We start from the raw sequence: 20,452 nt of genomic DNA, 5'->3' as shown, positions 1-20,452 counted from the left end.
AAAAAAAAAAAAAAAAAAAGAAAGCCCATCCTGCACCTCCTTCTTTAACACCCCTGGGAAATTTAAGCCTCAAAAATCTCCAGCCCACATAAATGGGAACTTTTCTTGGCCCCATCCCTTAACCGCTGCAAATGCCCAGCCCATTCACAGTGCTTGGCTCAAGCCAGCCTGGGCCTGCATGGGCCGGCCCACTCTCCTTTCCCCAGGAGTCCCTGTGTGAGTAGTAAACTTTTTCTCAAATTCTCTTGTTTTGTGAAGTGTCATCAGCCTGGACATCCGAATGGGATAACCGAGACACTCAGATGAGGCAAAGTAATATGATTGGAAAAACTTAACTCCGTTTTTAAGGGCAATTTGAAATGTGAGAAAAAACTAATGAAATAGAACATTTGCAATCAAACATATCATTCAGACATTGTCTCTAGATACACAGAATGGATATATTCCTTTAAAAAGTGCCACCGGGTTGAAAGTTTACAGGAGAAAAATATGCAAATATTCCCCCAAAACAAAATTTCATAATTATCATATGAAATCATTGTTTTGATTACAAATTTTCTAACAACAACATTTTACATATTGAATTGCTCCATAAGAAATACCTACATATATTATAGTGTCTCTCTTTCCCTCCTACTGATACTTTCACTAAATAAGTATCTCGTAAGCAACCTCCCAAACAATGATTCTGTCTTTGTGAGACAGCTTCCAAAGAATGAATATACTCAGGTTCTTGCATCCTAGACAAACCATGAATTAATAAATTGGCAGGGTCAGAACCATGTTCAACAATCTTCCTTGGATTCATACCTGCCAACTCTCTACATAGATAGAGCTGGGGGATTTTGGTAACACCCTGAGCTTAGATTTGACTTCCTCATTTTTCAGTTGAAAAATCCTCCTCTGCCAATATATTCAATACATTTAATTCTCAAGCATTCTGTTGATAAGAGCCTAAATTCTCATTAAAGTGATTCTTCTGCAAAGAGGATACAGTACCAAGAGGAAGATCCAGGCTTTTCTCTATTTGAAACATTTTTCCCTCTACTTCCTGGTTTTTGTACATCTAGCTCCCTTTTAATGTTAATTTTTAGATTTTTCTCTGGCATTTCTAAATACTTCATATTTCACTTGACTAGCTATTTCTCTAACTATTTCAGGAGAAAAAGGCAAACACATGCAGAAAGAAAAAGGATGCATAAAATGAAGAATATAAACTTCCAAATGGCTGTCTCCTTTGTGTAAAGGGTACAGGAGAAATTTGTTTATTTTATTAATCATTTCATTTTAAATACAAGAAGCTGTGCGAGACTAATGGAAAATGCCAGCAAGGATGACATGACAAAGAGGCTAATGAACTGCAGGATGCTTATACCTTTGAGAGGAGCTAAACAACATTATGGGAATGGAGCAGGTAGCTGAGCCAAAGCAGGTCACAGCCAGGCTAAATACCACATTGAAAGTGAAGAAGAAGAATGCCATCAAGTACCCCAAATAGTTCACAAATGCTGTAAAATATTAACTGTTTATGAATATTTTTGTTGTAAGGTAAATTAAAGATCATCACATCCAATGTCTTATCATGCATCATCTAACTGAAAAACACCTAGGTCTAGTGTTTATTTTTTTCAGTGGATGGTGTAGTTTAAAGAAAAAGAATAATAATAACTTTTTGTATTTTGTGACAGGTACCAAAATAATTTGAGCATCTCTGACCCTAATGATATAATGAAAAAGTGCATTAAAATATTTCAACAACTAATTTTTTACCTGCATAAAATTTCCTTATAAATACATAAGGGCTCCCTGTTTCATAGACGTATATGATTTTGTGACTTTGATTTTTTAAATATTTCATTTACCCATTACAGTGTTTTGTGCTTTGAACAGGCAGCAACATTAGTGAAAAAAAATCCTACTAAAAGATATCTCATCAAACAATGACTTAATTGTTCCTCCTTGCATAAAAATTAGGAAGAGTGAAATGCTAGTCAGACTTGTGGTTGCCAAGGGGGAGGGGGTGTGGTGGAGGGATGGATTGGGAGTTTGGGATTAGCAGATGTAAACTATTATATATAGGATGGATAAACAATAAGATGCTATTGTTTAGCACAGGGAACTATATTCAATATCCTGTGATAAACCATAATGGAAAAGAATATTAAAAATGTCTATATGTGTATAAGAGTCACCTTGCTGTACAGCAGAGACTGGCACAATACTGTAAATCAACTATACTTCATTAAAAAAATAAAATTAACAACAACAACACAAAAAACTAATGGATGAATTAAAAAAAAAAAAATAAGAAATGTTAGTCAGAAATTACCTTCTTGATGGTCTCCAGCATGGAACGCCCTCCTTGCCAGGGCTTGGAGTTCTTTCTGATACATGACAAACTAGCCATACTGTGCCACTTTCGGTCCTCCAGCTTCTTATGAAAAGCATTAGCAAGCAGAAGCACCGTGTCATATATGTAAAGGTTTGAAATCTGAAAAGACATTAGACAGTAATCATTAGAATCATTGATGCGAACCATCAAGAACAAGGAGAAAATCATCAGCTCAGTTGCTTCCGTTCATGTCATAGATAGTTGGTTTACTGGGTTATTTATTAAGCAGAAGGTTTCTTTTTTCATTTCCTGGGCAATTTTGTTATTGAGAATGAAGTCTTGTCTGATTGTATGCCCCAATTGCTTTTTCAGCTTATTTAGTTGTGAAAGAGAAGATAAAAAAGAGAAGTTTCGAAAGAGCCAAGGCTGTTAGTGTCAGACCTTAGAAAATCACTAGTCCTTATTTCTTTCTGAGGAGGTAAGGATCTAAGGGCTTAAGACTGGAAGGGCAAACGGAACAATACGTTTTCTGAATATGTCAAGTTTTTGCATTCTGGTTATTCAGATGGAGAAATATCAACTTGATCTTACATAGAAGATGAGTGTCAGAGGTGCAAAAAAAAAAAAGGAAGCAGACACCTGCCTGTACGTTTGTGCCTCTGGAGATAAAGTAATGAAAAAAGTGAGAGGAAACAGCACCATTCATAAACATTACAATGATCAAGGGTCTGTACAAAATTATATACATGTGCATTTAAATTAATTAACATGACAAATATCATAAGCTATTCACTGTGAATGTGTGTTTACATTAACTCTTTCTTCTTCTAATGTAATCATGTTATCTTCCCTCTATATAGATTTAAAATGAATTATACACATGTTTGATAAGCTGTATTGCACTCTTACACTTAAGTCTTGCCAGAACCACTATCCTCACTGTTAATTACCAATGATGTTTATTTTTCAAATAAATTAGAAACAATATTTAAAAAATACAGACACCAAGAGATATCCAAGGTCAATAACAGAGGTTAAATAATATAACACTGTTATATTATTTTCTCTTTGAAGGAAAACTCTAATATAAAATTAAAAAATAAGAACTCAGCTATAAAAATTAAACCCATTTTAAGCATTCTAATTTTCTCAGATTTTTAAGAGTCTTGTTATCACATTTTTTTCCTGCAAATAAAGGGGACAGTACTTTGATTACCCTTTGCTTATAATTAATCATGAAGGAATCTTATGAAATTTTCTGTCCACATCACAGCATGGTACTAAGCTTCAACTATTAGGATGATGAAAGTTTGATACTATGAACAACTGTTAATAAGCAGTTCCTAACAGTGCCTTTTGAGTTTTCTTTCAAAACTAGGTAAATCTTTAACCATTCGTGCTTGTAGACATTTCTTTAAACGGACTTTGAACACTCTTATGCACTAAGTGAAATTTCAGTTTGTTCTCTATAAGGAAATATTAGGATAGGCTATTTTCATTCTCACCACCCCCTACCCCCCTGCCCAGCCACCAGATAATTACTAGAGGGACTAGGAGGGATGGTGCGATTGGCAATGAATGAAGAGTGAGACTTGATGTTAAAAGTACCTGATGGATCAAACTTCATCTGAATTAAGATTGTGAAGACCCAAAAGGTAAACCTAGACGAAACATGATGGATGAGTGAGCTGTACCCAAAAATCCAGAGCAAATCTTTTGATGATGATTTCTCAATAATATGCAATAATCTGGTCTTTTCTGACCTCTCCTGCACCACTGCCTCAAACTCGCTTGCTCTTAGCAACCTAGCTTTATTCTGTTTCACCCTCTAACTGATTTCTTTAAGTGTGTAGATGAGATAGTTGTGGGAGCATCCTTTGATGTCTCCTTATCTTTCTCCATCTAGTTAACTTCCTCTCGTATTTAATTCATGGGTCACAAGCTGGGTGAATCCTATCCTGACAACTTCTCAGGATTCTCCCCGCTCCCAGTCTAGGTGGGCAGTTCTCATTTTATCTCCCATACCACTTGGTGCATAACTCTATTGAAGCATAGCATAATGCTAAGATTTTTTAAACTCTGCTTTTCACACTAGAATATGGGTTCTTTCTGGACAAGGGCTCATATTGTACATATTGTTTCTCCTTTGTACTTTTGTTTCCCTTATTTTTTATTTCCTCTTGACTTAGCCTAGAGCCTAGCATATATTTGGTTTTTGATACACTGTTGTCAAGGAAAAGAAGTCAAAGAAAAGAAAGCCAAGTTTAACATCAGGTAGGTTTAACAGAAGTCAAGATAAGAGAGACCTGCCAACCTGGCTTCCATCCAAACCTGACACTTCTTGTGGCACAGTCTCCTTTGCACACCATAAAGCACACACTTTAGCATCCATGATGGACTTAAAGCTGAGTGCCTTGTACTCAGTATGTGACAGGTGTTTTCAACAAATGACTACCTCTCCTCATTTCCCCACTACCTAAACTGCAGGATCAAAAGGGAGTGATGACATTCTCGGAGCTTTCTATTACCCCTTCTTTTACTTCTTTCTCAGGCAAGTACCTATTCTCTTTTGAGGTTCGTGTTCATTTCCATGCCACACGTTACAGCCCCTTTCTGCCAGTATCTACTGACCTCTTGGTCACTCTTTATTCATGACTCCTCTCTCACAGTGATCCCAAACTGCCTCCTTATATTTAAAAAAGGTCACTTCAATTTCTACACAGACAACCTTCACTTCTACTCTGGCCATGACCAACACAAATGACTATTTACTAGACCCAAATGAACAACTCCTCTAACATCTTAAACTCCAGTATCCCACCAGTCGACCAATCATTCTTCTCTACCTACTGTTACTACGCTTGTTTTCTGACTTCACTGACCATGAGCACCCACCTCCTCTACATGCCAACCTTTCAATACCTGACAACTCCTTTGTCTTGCCCTGAAACATCCTCTTTCCTTCAGTTGCTTATCATCTGGTATTATATCTAGGCTGCTCATCATCTCCGCATTCTTCCTCTGTCCTTCTCTTATTTTTCAGTGTTTCTGTCGAAAGTTTAGTACCCAGAACTAACACATTGCAGATGCGAGCTGACTAGGAGAACGTAGTATAAGACGCTATCTCTCTTGATCTTAGCAAAATGCTTCTGACATAGAGACCAAGATTACATTAGAGTGGCTTGGAGCAAATATGACTTCTGCTATACTCAAATCAAGTTTGCCTTCGTCTTAACAGCCTTGAACTGTCAAACCAGTTCTCATCCATCTAGACTGTCTGTAATCGACTTTGAACCTATACTTTATCTCTGTCATATTTCAATTTTTAGGCATATTACTCAGTGAATATTAATAACTTGAATCTTGATGATGTAACACAATGTAAGCTTTCTCTCCTAGCTTTATGTCATTTACAAATCTGATAGGCATACTTTATTCATTTTCATTTGTGTAGTTATAAACATTTTGAAAATATTAGGTTCAAGGACAGACTCTTTGGGTGACCACAGAGAATTCCTTGCACTTCAAGAGTAGAATATTTATCAGCGTGGTTTGAATATTCCTCTAGTTCCATACTTCTCAAATTGAGGGTAAGAGAAGCTCTGGTGAAAAGTTGTAGGTATTAAAGATACTCAAGTCTACAGAATACATCTGCGGGATGTTCTACGCTTATCAATTTTGCTTATCAATTTGGAGAGAAAACAAAGTAATTTAACTGATAAATTATTTGAAATATTACTTTTAATTTCAAAGAAACTCATATGTTTTATAACTTTTAAAGATAATACTGAAACTTTAATACAGTTTGAACTTTTTAAAAAATCTGAAGCCACAGTGTTTACCATCTTCTGTTCTTAGGAGGCTTTGGTGAAAATGTTTGAATGACATCAACTTATTTAGACTTTTTAATGTCTTCCCATAAGGATTTCATAAGGAAATTTGTCAAACACTGCATTAAAATCAATATACAATAAATAGATTTATGACATTCTCCCAATCTAAAAAAAATATTAAGTAGGACTTAGTCTGGCAGTGCTTGCTCTTAAGGAAGTCCTATTATCTTATTTGAAGTACCCCAAACCATATATTTAATAATATATTCTACAATTTATCCAAATATTAATTTTAGTGTGTTAAACTCTGGCTGTCAGATCTTTTTTCCTTCCTTTTGAAAACTGGGACAATTACCAATGTCTTGTACTTGTGTTCTCTTCTCAAGTACTTCTCTAGTATTTCTAAATTGCAATATTGTGATCATATCTACTGGTTTATTTACTGCTCTGAGCAATTATTTCTCAGGCCTCATTTTAGAGGAGCAAGGCATACCCTAACCATCTCCAAACCCCTGCTCCTTCTAAACCAGTGGTTTACTTTTCTTTTAATGACTTTAATCTTTCCAATTTGAGGACATTTTTTTCCTAGATGGAGAAAACAGAAGCAAAAGGATTTGAATATTTCTATTTTTCCTCAATTGGCAGCCAAGCTAACATTAGTTTCACCAAGCAATAAATGGTTCATTTCCTTCTTGCTTCATATATTGCTAAAAACTCTGTTTCTAGCTAAAAGGTATCTTTAACATTTATTTTGCAACTTCAGCTAATCCCGGATTTTAGTCTTTCTGGCACTAATTTAAAGATTGAGGAAACATGTTTTTTATTCTTTCTAAATCTTATTCCCCTTTCTACGTACACTGAAATATGTAACAGCCTAGAGATCTCTACACGGGCTCACTGTACCCTCTTCTCCTCTGTTGTACTGATTATTGTGATTTTATAGCTAGGTTTCTATTTTTAGAGCTGACTTGAATCATATTTTCATAGTTCTTTTCTTAGTTTGTTTTTTAACTGTACCCTGCTGATAAGATATAAGTCTGTCTGTGATCATTTTTATCTGCACTATTTTTATGGACTCCAAGTTGAGAGGGCTGCTTTTCCTAGGGAACCTGGTGGGGGGGGCTTCAAATTTTTAATAAGTACTTTTCTTGTTGTTTCCTTTAACTTCAGTGAGATAAAATATGCACCAAGGCAAGCCTCTATATCAAATGCTCTGCTTTTAGTGGGACATTTTAAATTCAAGAGCCCTGCATTTAGACACTTCATTATATAAATCTTCACACATAAAAGTTTCTGTCAGTTTTCCTTTTATATATTAAACATTTAGTCAAATTCTATTAAATATACCAGGGACGTTAAATGTAATACACGCACAAAGAAAAAGTAATCATCCTGTTTTCTTCTATCCGTGGGTTTGAGGGGAGTATGATCAAGGTATATGGCGGGAGGAGTGGTGCTTCCAGTACATCCTTAATTCATCAGACAGGTCTGGGAATATAAAGATAAATACAATATTTGTTCTCTGATTTCAAGGAATTCATTAATTGAATCAGAAGGATTGTGCTGTTAGGCGAATGTGCTTTAAAATACTATATAGCGACTATCGGGGCTTCCCTGGTGGCGCAGTGGTTGAGAGTCCGCCTGCCGATGCAGGGGAACCGGGTTCGCGCCTCGGTCTGGGAGGATCCCACATGCCGCGGAGCGGCTGGGCCCGTGAGCCAGGGCCGCTGAGCCTGCGCGTCTGGAGCCTGTGCTCCGCAAAGGGAGAGGCCACAACAGTGAGAGGCCCGCGTACCACAATAAAAAAAAAAAAAATACTATGTAGTGACTTTCTGCTTTCCCAATCTGTACATTTCCTACTACCTCTTTTGACAGGAACAGCCTTTAATAGCTCATGATTTTCTAAATCAAAGTTCTTTCATGTTTTTCTCTATTTAAAATTCTATCATTTCCACATGAATTATATTCATGACCAATTAATATGAAAAGATGGGTCACTGGAAGTATGAAACTTAAACCTTGTTTAGGCTTGAGGAGCTTACTTTGACCCCTGCCTTCTTATCAATTACATTCAAATCCACAAATATTTACAAAGGTGCAAAGCACCATGGTAGATATGATGGGGGAAAGAAAAATAGACAAGTAGTTAATGTGATTTTATGATGACTGGTCCTGGAGAGAACCTATTCTAAAACAGCTTAAAATTTAGTAGGAAAGTTCTATGGGCAATGATCCCAGAGCCAGCTGCCTGGTAAATACACATGGCTCATTACAATGGTAATAAGTATGAAGAAATGGTTAGATAAATGGTAATTTATCTAAAAAAATTCAAAGCTGACTAAAAATAGGGAAGCTGTGGAGTTAACTTTCAAACAAAGAAGTAGTTTTGCCAAGTCGACTTATTTATCCAGTATTATTGGGAATGAACTAGTTCTCCTAGGATTATTTTCCCAACCTTTTCAAACTAAACATCTCTCAGTACTAAAATGTTTTTGATATTAAACATTTTGAAGGAATAGGTTTCTAAAATATATCATTTTTTTAACCTATGAAATTGACCATGACTTTAATCTTTGTCGATATCTCAGGGATATTATTTAAAAATTAACAAATATACTAGCAATATACTACAGTGGTACTCTTAGGAACTGCTTTATGATATAGAGTTGTTTTACAGGGAAAGTCCTGCTCTGATAGGATACCTGAATTAGTGTATCTGTTTGATTTCACTTTTCCTTTCTCTTGCCTAGCTAGAGTGCTTCTTTTTTTTTTTTTTTGCGGTACGCGGGCTCTCACTATTGTGGCCTCTCCCGTTGTGGAGCACAGGCTCTGGACGCGCAGGCTCAGCGGCCATGGCTCACGGGCCCAGCCGCTCCGCGGCATGTGGGATCTTCCCGGACCGGGGCACGAACCCGTGTCCCCTGTATCGGCAGGCGGACGCTCAACCACTGCGCCACCAGGGAAGCCCTAGAGTGCTTCTTATGGAGCCCTATTCTTGTTGATGTGCCTGCCTTTGTTAAAGCTCCATCAGATTGACATATTGAGAACTCCAGTGCAAACAGAAATAAAACCAAAAAAATCTGATAGGATTTGCCTTAAGAAAAAGAAATAGGCTCCAGGTGAGTATTAAAAGGGCATTCTTATGAGTAAGCTTCAGGGACTTGGGGTTCTTTATTTTGCTGCTCAGAGATTGTATTCATCTACTTTCAAATTCTTTGTTGTATTCTGAATAGCAAAGGTTTCAGCTATATCCCCTCTGAGTTGGATATAACTTTTTAACACTACAGCATTTTTTTGATTTCTAAATTTTTTTTGGTGAAGTTCTTCCAATCGGAATTTAATCTTTAAAAAAGAATAAACTTCTATATCCTTGTTATGCCAGAAAAGGCAAGCAAATTTATTAGCTTAATAATTTGGAGTTTGGCACTAAGGAGTATCAATCACAAATTCACCATGAGAAATGCTATCGATTCACTTGCTGAAAAGAAAAAACCTTTACTTATTATATTTTTATTAAACAAGTAGATATTTTGCTGTAATGAGGTCAAAATGATCAAAGACAGATTCTTAGCACTCTCCCCATCAGACTTATGAAACTGCTGGAAGAGGAGAATAGTTCAGAAAATGGAAATGTGTACAATTCTGAGCGCAATGTCACTGGAAAAGCTCTCTCTACAACTGCCCAACAAAACATTCTTGAAGGAATATCCAGGGACCTAGAAAATACCTCCATATTCTGAGCAAATGGATCCTTTGGATCACACAAAGTTGAAGATATTCGATGGTTGCCACGGAAACATCGCTGACTTATATTCTGGGGGACTGGAAATGTCTGACGAATGATGGTTAACCTTCCGATTGACCTTCTTACAAGTTCCTGTACGTCCACATCATTTATTTCCTATAAGATAAGAAATGGAAGAATTAGAAATGCTTTAATACAGTAACAGAAACACAAAACTATTAATGAGTTGTTATCTGGAAATGCTAAGAGATTGTTACTGTAATACATTTGCATAATGCTTAGCCCACATCCAAATGAAAGCAACAACACATGTTCATTAAAATAATCAACTCATTTGTAGTTGCTGTCTGTGCTTTAAATTATATGCATTTATGTATATAATTAATTAATACCTAAATAATTTCAAGTGGAGCAACTGACTTAAAACACATTTTATTAATAATAAGTTTATAATATGTTGAACACTTCAGAAAAATATGTGTTGTCTAAACATGGGAAGACGTCTCAAATAACTTGCTATTACACTTAATTATTCATTAATGGATTTCAAGGTACTTTGACTACCTAGGAAGATAGTTATAATGTAAGAATAATATATATTGTTCTTAGCAATGAAAAATGAGGTTCTTCAATAAGACAAGTAGAGAGAATGAGGAGAAATTATTTTTTAAGACTTTTCCCAATTATTTCTTAGAACTACTGGTGTTAACTCATACATTTCTCTTGGTAAAGAATAGACAAAACAAAGTGCTCTCTAACTGCTGAATGGATAAGTTAGTATGTAATTGTGTTCTTAACATAAAGATGAAAAATTCTGTTGATTAATGCAGTGTGAATTCCAGTGATGTTTATCCAAATTAATGCTAGTTTGTATATAAGCATTTGCCAAACTCAAAGAAAAGCATTTTCTACTTCTTTCTCCCTGCCACCTCCCAATTCCAGACTTAAATTTTAAGATTTGACTCAATCATGGATGTAAAACTAATAAAAATAACATAATATTTGCATAACATACATCTGTTCTAATTGAACATTATTCTAACTGGAATTAGAATAGGACTGATCAGAATAAATTTTAGTTTTAATGTAGTCTTTACTTAGGTAGTTTGCGCTCCATGGTGTCCATTTGGAACCTTTTAAACCAATGAAGCCTTTGTAATTAACGTATTATTGGTTTCAACAGATTCTTATGGCATCGGAAATAAAAAATTTGACACATGATGCATTTTGGAATACAGTAAGCATTTCTCAGTTTTGTTTCAAAGAATTATTACAGAATAATGAAAGAGAAAAAGATGATTTACAAGTGTAAATTTTCTTTTTTTCTTACTATGCTAATCACATATTATTCTTTCTTATAGCATATATTAGCTTTAAAATTCATCTTTTATTTATGATCTTTTTGAAATATAGATTTCTCCAAAAATAAAATAACAACTGCCATCAGCTACATCCAGTGTAATATCCTGGATTTGCAGTCGATTAATCCTTAATGTACCATAAAAAATTATTTTTCTCAGTTTAAAATGCCATCTTTTTCTTTAGTGTGTGTCATTTCACTGGCCCCCCAAATTTCTGTCTGGCAAAAAGCAGGTCACTTTTCAAATCTCTGTCATCTACTCACAAAATAAAATTAAAAGGTGTCTGTCAACTTCATTTTAAGCCTGAAATTTAACTAGAAAACTTTCAAAATTAATTATTATTGCTACTCAATGTCTTTACATTTTAAAAAATTTCTTATTGTGCAGATGGGAATTTTCATTTAAAAAGGCAGTGAAAAATACTACCACTCTTCGCATAATATTGACTAAGTTGTGTTATATACATGGTCTTTTTTTCTTTAGCGATACTAAGATTTATCAACATTTTGTCAAACAGCAGCATTTCTACATGCTCCACCCATGGTGAACTACAAATCAGCACATTAGAATAAAAACTGACATTTATTAAGACCCTACTATATTTTAGGCAAAATACTAAGTACTTAACCTGTTATCTCGTCTTCTGCTAAAAACTACATTCTGATTCAGATACTGTCATTCTCATTTATAAATAAGGAACCAAGGAGATTCCAAGCTCTTCATTCAAAATACCCTTTATTCATAGTATGAATTTATAAATGTCATCAAAAGAGACACTCCTTGAAGTAATTACACAAGAAATCCATTTTTCCTTACAGGAATTATTTAGATTAATATGCATAGGTGATAGGAATTAAAGCTATAAAGATATATTATTCCAGCATTTAATAATAATTCTATAAGAAATGATAAAGTCATCTATCATGAGCCAAAGTCTTTAAGAGGACTATTTTTAAACCCACAAAAGAGGATGGTTACCTTTTACAGGTTCTAAAAGCTGAAGTTCACAGGTGTCTTAGCGACTAAGCTATACTTGAGAAAATGTCAATTTGAATTGAATACATTTTGCCTATTATTATTTTTTGGGAAGGGAAAAAAAAGTAATATTCTGGGAGGAAAGAATCTGCCATTCTGAATGAAGCTAACAGACAGTCTGTCTCAAAAAATTCACTTGCAGTTTTAGTTTTGACACCTGATCTCAAAAATAGTTTGATAGTGATATGAAAACTTGATCAGACAGCTATTTTATATTTAAAGAACTTTACTTCTGCATTCCAAAAGGTGCATTTCAAGAGTGACAGATGCAATGTTATATAAACACTGGAAGCCAAGTTAATATTTAATCTATTAAGAGATACTTTTAAATGAAAAATACATCTGTAAGTAAACTGCTTTTATTAAAATATGAAACTATTATATAATCTTTTGGAATCTACATTATTCTAATGTGCTGAATTTTTAAAATGTTAAAATATCTGATTTTTAAAAATAATCATATGAAGAATCAGTTCAGTACATACTCTACCAAGCCCCCTGTACTACCCAAATACGCTACTCTTTAGAAAGATACAGAAATTTCCTGAGTTTGAAAGAATTTAAAGAAGGTAAATTATAAAATTATTTGTCCTTTTTGTATTCTTGATTTGAATGAGTACATTTATGAAATAAGAATATTGCAATTAAAAATGAACAAATATGTTTTAGTATACCTAATTTTTCTCAATTTTTCTTCATTAAGAGCAAGGCGTACAGTCTTTTACCCCCCAAATAATTTACATGGATAATCAAAAATTATTAAGAATCAAATCAATATATCCAAGGAAAGATTCTTATCACTTTACTGTGAGAGTTTAATGTAGGGCAAACTCGGAACTGTGTAAGAGCCAAGGAAGAGGAAAGCGAAAATATCTGATAGGGATACAACTCCGCCAGAAAGAGCCACTTCCCAGAACAAACCTTTGAGGAGAATTGGATTACTCCTGAATCCTTGTAGGATATCAGCTTTAGGCTTAAGTTAATAGAATTCTAGGGAAGGAAAGACTCTCAAAATCTATTAGGCTGGATGCCAATCTATATTATATAAACTATTTCAGAGAAGGGACCCCTTACTCCTTTTCCCATTCTTTTATCTCTTAACATTGAACGAAGTTCTTGGCTCATAGTAGGTATTCATTAAAGGCTGATAAATGAAAAACTGAATGAATGACAAGATTTCACCAAAACATCTTCTAAAGATAGATACCTGAAACTTTAAGTATAGACTTTGGGGTGCTTTAATAACTTTACCCATTCTAAATAAAGCAGATTTCAGTAATGATATTAAGCAGTGTACTATGTGGTATAATTTGAAAAGATTATGCTTATTGCTGTTGTTGCATTGCTGATATGTTTACATTCTTCATGCTTTAGCAAAGATGATCCTTTAATGCTTCCATAAAGTTTAATATTAACGTGAAATAATTATACAAATATTATGAAATATGGAACAAAACCAACTGTAGACTACAGCAGCAGGAAGGGGAGCAGAATGGCAGCTTTCTGCCTGACAGATTAGTAGTGAGCAGTTCAATTAATCACTAACTAAAAAAAATTTTTAAATATTCATTACACATAAAGGCTTTTCAAATCTCAACAACAACCCCCTTCTCCTTAACTGCAGAACTAAGCAGTCATTAGCAGAGAACAGTGGCTTAAACTATTTAAATAAGAATTCAGGAGGCCAAAGGTCAGGTTCGGTATCATCAGGGAATAGAAGGGTGACTATAGCATTATGCTTCTTGCTGCTCTAAACAGCGCATGTATCTTCCTACCTGAATTTCTAACTTTTGCAAAACTTCAATAAAGTGCTAGACCATCTCCTTCAGGACCCCGAAGGGATGACAGTACTTATATGGAAAGGCTGTTCTGTGCTGGATCGACTGATTGCAGGGAAAAGATAAATACCATTATCAACTACTAACATATGATTGATTACACCATATGAACTAGCATATCCTCTCATTATTATAGCACACTTAATGCAGGCGAAAAAAATATATTGTTTTCAAGTTTTGACATCAATTTGTATGATGATGCACAACTTTGATTTACAGTTTCTCTCTGAGAAACTACTGGTGCAACAAGATTAAATAAATGTTTGCAACCCATCTTAAACTTAGCAACCAAATAGTAGCTACACAAACCAAACTAGTGAGATTCAGGATTTCCATGTTCAGTCAAAATGGGCATTTGCACGTTGTTGGGTTTTGTTGTCATTGCTCCTTTAGAGTTTATTACCTTCCTAGCAAATTCGAGAAATCCAGGTTTCCTATTTTACGGAAACTCGGGTAAATTGTGATTAATCCATTATAAACAGGCCTGTAAATGAAATAAAGGTAGCAAGACTCAAGTTTCCTGAGGCATATTTCAGAGAGAATAGGTGGCTGAAGAGAATCATGTGGAAGTAAGAGTGCTAACCACAGATACGTGGACAGACGGTTTTTCTTAGGGTTGAAAATACAGAAAATATGCTTGATCTCTGAGTTTTAACCCAGTTTAGAAAAAAAAAAAAAACCAATATAAACAGTGTGGGCTGTGAACGTAAGATTTTTCAAAGGCTAAGCGGTATTGACCTGCCCCACCTAAAATTACATCTTTGCTCAAGGACTAGCAAGGAGGGCTGTGGGTAAAAAAGAGATAAGGGGTTCAGTAATCGTAAAGGTGAAGTTATAGTGATGACAGTTTACAGTAGGAAACTAAAGTGTGAAGGAGGAGAAAAGAACTGAGGTTTTCTATACTGTGTTCTATAATTCTAACATTTTTGAGTTATTCGCCAGTTAGATTGCTTTGTTTGTGTGGATGTTGTTATCTTTTTTGCAATATAGTGGCCCATATTATGGAACACTCATTTAAAGACATCATTTGCCCTCCTAATATTTTATGAAATAAAATTTAATGAGAAGTTCAACAAAGTGAGTTGTAATGTTTATGAAAGATACAGTAAAATAGAAGCTATTATTCTTTCCATGATCTACATCATCAATGAAATACATGCTACTCAGTCAAACTTCCTCTTTATGATATGAAGGAGCGATTTCTTGCACAGCACAAATTGACAAATAAGCAGGAGACAGATGGACACTGGTGTTCTGGGAAGCTCTCTCTACCTCGGTTCACACATTTAAGATTCAAGTATAGCTTTAGAAGTTAAGTTGAATATGGAAAAAGAAAATTAATTCAGGGGTCCCTGCTGCAATCTTACCAAAGAATAGAAAGGAATGGGCATTTCCATTTATCAATTATAAGTATTAACTGGTTTGATTAATCCATGTCTCTAAGGAGGCAAGAGATCACTTTTTCCCCCTAGTCATCAATATTGACATAAACAAGTAAAATGGCTCCAGTTTGTTTTATATCAAAAAATCTGTGTGTTCTCTTCCCCATCAGAAGGTGGGTGTGAGATAAAAACAAGGAATTAGGAAGATTCTCTATTTCAAAAAATAGTAATCTAGAAAATAATAAGCTAAAGACAAAAAGTAATAGAATAATGGCTCCTATAAGATTGAAATTCAGATAGAAGAAATTTCAAAAATATAACCTATAAGGAAGATTATCAAGAAAGAAAACAAAGCAACAACCAAAGCTTTAGACTAGAAAAGACTTGTTTTAAATCCCATTATCACCTCTTCATAGTTGTGTAATATTTTACAAACTGCTTAATTTATTTGAACCTCAGATTCTTTGCAGAAAAATAGAGATGAAATTACCTAATTTGAAAAGTTATTATGAAGGTTTGTTAACTTTCCCTTTTCCCTTTACTCTGTCCTGATGTTTAGTCATTTTAGATTGACTTAAAAAAATCATTGAAAAGTAGATCTCACATATACACAGTATCTGTCAGAATCTCAGAAAAACACAACTTAATTTGACATAAGAAATACACTGACAAATCATGTAGACCTAAAGTTTGTCAGAATGAAAACAGACTTGTAAGATGTTTCCAGTGACTTTAAACTGAACTAAAAAGAACCATCAAGGGAACTAAAATTCCGTCAATGAATTGTGGTATAGGAGAAACAACTTGAAACTAAGAATCATTTTTATTTTTTTGTGTAAGGAGAGGCAAGTCATATACCCTCTATGGACCCCATTCCCTCAATACTTCATAATACTATTTAGTATTCAACAAAACAATATGTGAGAAAGTGATCTGTGAACTTTAATGTGCTCTGATCATTATTGCAGTACCATTTATTGTCATTTGTCAGGCACCGTGTTAAAAGCATTAGATAATATTTCACTTACTTTTCATTATGAACCTGTAAAGTAAATGTTATTATACATACCGTACAAACAAAATAAAACCTGAGGCACAGGATGATTATATTATATATCCATAGTAACACAGCTAACCAATTTCATAGCCAGGATTGAACCTATCTTGCTGACTGAAAAACCAGAATTCTTGCCTAAAATGCTACTTTGTTCCTCAGACAAAACTTATTATTCTATAATTCAATATTTGGTATCTGTTGATAAATAACACATTATTTTTATTCCTAAGTAATAGATATGTTGAATACTAGATCTGGTTGATCTCATTATTTGTCCCAGACTGATCTGCTTACTGTCCTTTCCAACTCTAACTGGCAGGTGCTAATGCATCACTAAGCTCTCATGTTGCAATACTGTCCTTTTAATCTTATGCACCGTCCTTACAGAAAAAAAACAAAAACAAAAACAACTTTCACAAGGAATTTGACAAGTTGGTGAACTGTAAAACAGTTATATTTCTTTATGAAAAGAAAAACAATCTGCTCTTGTTTATTCATATTCATGTGCTGAACTATTGAATCCACTTGTAAGGGGATGGGGTACAAAAGTTCTAGAAACAACAGTAAAACACAAATGGAACACAAGCCCTCCACTGGGAGGCATTCACTTTGCTTACAAAGAAGAATTGTACTTTTTATAAAGATGATCTCCTGATGTAGGCAGTGTGTGCCAATGGAAAAGACTGAAAGATATTCAGTGGGGAAGACGTTCTCCATTTATTTTATTCATACAAAGCCCTTTATAATTTTCAAAAACTCGTTATTCTATTTTTACTGAACAGCATCCATTCAGTAAGCTGAAAGTATACTTTGTGTTCTGTTTTCTGTTAGAAATTCAAGGCCGTAGGAAATGCTATGACTATACATATGAAAACAGGACCCAGAGTTGACAGTAAGGTTTAGTTGGCTTTACCTCATTTATAATGATCCAGTGACAGTCAAAAGCAACCAAATTCGTCTCCACAACCTGGAACAGAAAACAAGGCAGCCACCAGTCAGCATTAATTGTGAAAAACAAACCAAACTAAATAGATATACTTGGCAAATGGCAAAAATGTATCACAGGTTAGAAAGCTCTTTGCTACTCAATTGAAGATGGAAAACCGTTACGGTAAAACATGGTAGAAGCATTTGTGTTCATCTTGTAAGTGCATTGTAGACTTTCTAGTTAAGTTTGAAAGTATAATTAATTAAAAACCCAGAAAAACAAAGGTTTCAACTGAAAAACAATATAAATAATAATGTTTAGTGATTCAACCGAGAGTGGAGTTCCAAACACATTTCCTAGTCCAAATAAACTTTGATGAACTTCTATAATCTACCTAATAAATATCTAAGTACATATCCCTCCATAATCTGGCTCTAACAACATTCTTATTTGCTACTTCCCTGTGTATACATTTGTCATTGTCTTAACGAAGTAAAATGCTCTATGTTCTGAAAAGTTTTGTGTATGTGTATTCTAAGGAGATCCAACCATAAAATTATCTGCATGTAAAGACTAAAAGTAATGGACATTATATTAGCACAAGTTATAGGTGGCTAATTTCAGTAGTTTTGCTAAAAATATGAACAGAAAGAAAACTTATGTAAAAGAAAAATAAACTATATATAGGTAGCAATCCTGACTGAATAACTTTGGATAAATTGATTCTAAATGATCCTTAGCTTAGGCCAAAAAAGGCAACCCTTGTACAGGTGCATGTCCACGTGTGTGTGTGTATGTGCGTGTACAGAGGTAGCTTTTGTATCAAAGTTTCCATTCTATCCAATTTTATCGTACATATTCTAAGACATGTTCTTATGATTCATGTCATGGAACATATAGATATATGTTAGGTTCGACTGTTTTATAAGAGATTACTGTGTTATTTTCAGCAATAATACCAAAACCTTGAGTTTTAAGTGAAGATGCTTTCTAAAAACTAGCAATTGTTTATAACAATAAGGAATTGTTATAAAGTGTGAATTACTTTTGGGCATTAGTCTGTCCTACTGAGAAATGCCTACTGAAAGACGCATTGAATCACGAGAAACACAATAGGAAATACATCTGTGCGATTCAATACTTTCTCAAACTATATACTTATTTGCGGAATATTTTTTAAAATTTTGGTGTAAATTTTATACTATTTCCATATACATCAAATAGATTCTTATGACCTTACTAAGGTGCATAGATAACATATTATCATAGAAGTGAGGACACGTTATCTATTTTTAAGTCATACAATTATTATCTATTTTTTTAAATTTACACGCATGTTCAACTTTTAGATGAAACAATGTAGAAAATATGACTCATGGCAGTTTTCAGTTTTAGCTAAAAAAAAAATCACTTTAAACCAGTAATGGCACCCCTTATTTCTAACTTTATAATTATTTTTCTTTAATAATCTTAGACAAACCATCAGTAATTTATTAGCAACAAAAAGTGTTAAAAACCAAATGGGACCTCCATAAGAATTTAAAGGAATACAAACTGGAGACTCAGATATAAGGAAAATAGTTCTATGGATAAAAAAGAAAGAAATATATATATATGGGGGAAAAAAAGTATGACTGAAATACGAAAATAGGAAGAATTCAGAGAAAAGACAAGTGAAAGCTAAGATATAGGTTGAAAGTACTTCTGAAGCAATATTAGCAGTACAGTGAAGAGACGACTCAATTTAGCTTAAATTGTCCCCATTTAGATAATCTGTACCATGTGGCAAGATTAAGCAAAATTTAGTCTATGAGAATTCTGCATCAACCTGTGGAACTTTTTAAGTGAAAAGTTGTTTTGTGCAACAGCATTTATGAAATAAGTGGAAGTTAAGAGTTACAATGGTAACACTGGTAGTTTGTCTAGACCACAAAATTTATTCATCTTTCACACTCTGCCTTGAAATAAACTTTCAGGCAAAAGCATGAAACAGTCTATAGGTGTAGGCTCAATCTTGTGTTTCAGCAAAGGAGAAAGGCAAATATTTCATCTGAGGCCATGATTCTGCTAACTATACCACCCTCCTTTGCTTAGGGTTGGCAGGGAAACAATCTCTTACTCTTCCCTTTGGTTTTACTCACGAATACTAAAATACGGGTTTCCCTGGTGGCGCAGTGGTTAAGAATCCGCCTGCCAATGCAGGGCACACGGGCTCGCGCCGTGGTCCGGGAAGATCCCACATGCCGCGGAGTGACTAAGCCCATGCGCCACAGCTACTGAGCCTGCGCCCTAGAGCCCGTGCGCCACAGCTACTGAGCCTTTGCTCTAGAGCCCGTGCGCCACAGCTACTGAGCCTGCGCTCTAGAGCCCACGCGCCACAGCTACTGAGCCTGCGCTCTAGAGCCCACGTGCCACAACTACTTAAGGCCGAGTGCCTAGAGCCTGTGCTCTGCAGCAAGAGAAGCCACCGCAATGGGAAGCCCGCACACCGCAATGAAGAGTAGCCCCCGCTCCCTGCAACTAGAGAAGCCCGTGCGCAGCAACGCAGACCTAACGCAGCCAAAAATTAATTAATTGATTTTAAAAAACCTAAAATATAAGACACTTTGCAGTACACATTTGAGATGAGGGGAAAATATGAGCACATTACTACAGATACAGAAATAAATCATTTATCACAGTAGCTCGAGTTCATGGAGCAGACCCCACTCCCCTAACTCCCTGATGTGGTACTGCGCTAACACAGCAATAAACCCCTGTTATGTTAAGACATTGCATTTTGGGTTTACTGATTAGAGTAACTTAGCCTATCCCTTTATTGCAATACATTTTTACTAATCTTAGCTACGCACCTTCTTCTAACCTTAATAAATTTTAATAAACATACTTACAGCAATAAACCCCTGTTATGTTAAGACATTGCATTTTGGGTTTACTGATT

The 20,452-nt window shown here is 34.8% G+C and overlaps 1 protein-coding gene across 2 annotated transcripts in view; it reads right to left on the bottom strand.

Annotated features, from left to right (window-relative positions):
• Positions 1-20,452, bottom strand: part of GRID2 (glutamate ionotropic receptor delta type subunit 2) — a 1,406,179-nt gene that overhangs the window by 551,113 nt on the left and 834,614 nt on the right. For both annotated transcript variants that reach the window (XM_024126697.2, XM_024126698.2), the window contains 3 exons: positions 17,497-17,550; positions 9,893-10,066; positions 2,330-2,491 (listed from right to left, as the gene is read on the bottom strand). In XM_024126697.2, the coding sequence (XP_023982465.1) occupies positions 2,330-2,491; positions 9,893-10,066; positions 17,497-17,550 (390 nt within the window). The remainder of the gene's footprint in view (positions 1-2,329; positions 2,492-9,892; positions 10,067-17,496; positions 17,551-20,452) is intronic.

Source organism: Physeter macrocephalus, chromosome 7, assembly GCF_002837175.3.
Source record: "Physeter macrocephalus isolate SW-GA chromosome 7, ASM283717v5, whole genome shotgun sequence".
NCBI classification, from domain to species: Eukaryota; Metazoa; Chordata; class Mammalia; order Artiodactyla; family Physeteridae; genus Physeter; species Physeter macrocephalus.
Note: the sequence above shows the minus strand (reverse complement) of the source record. Positions and strands in the feature narration are given on the sequence as shown.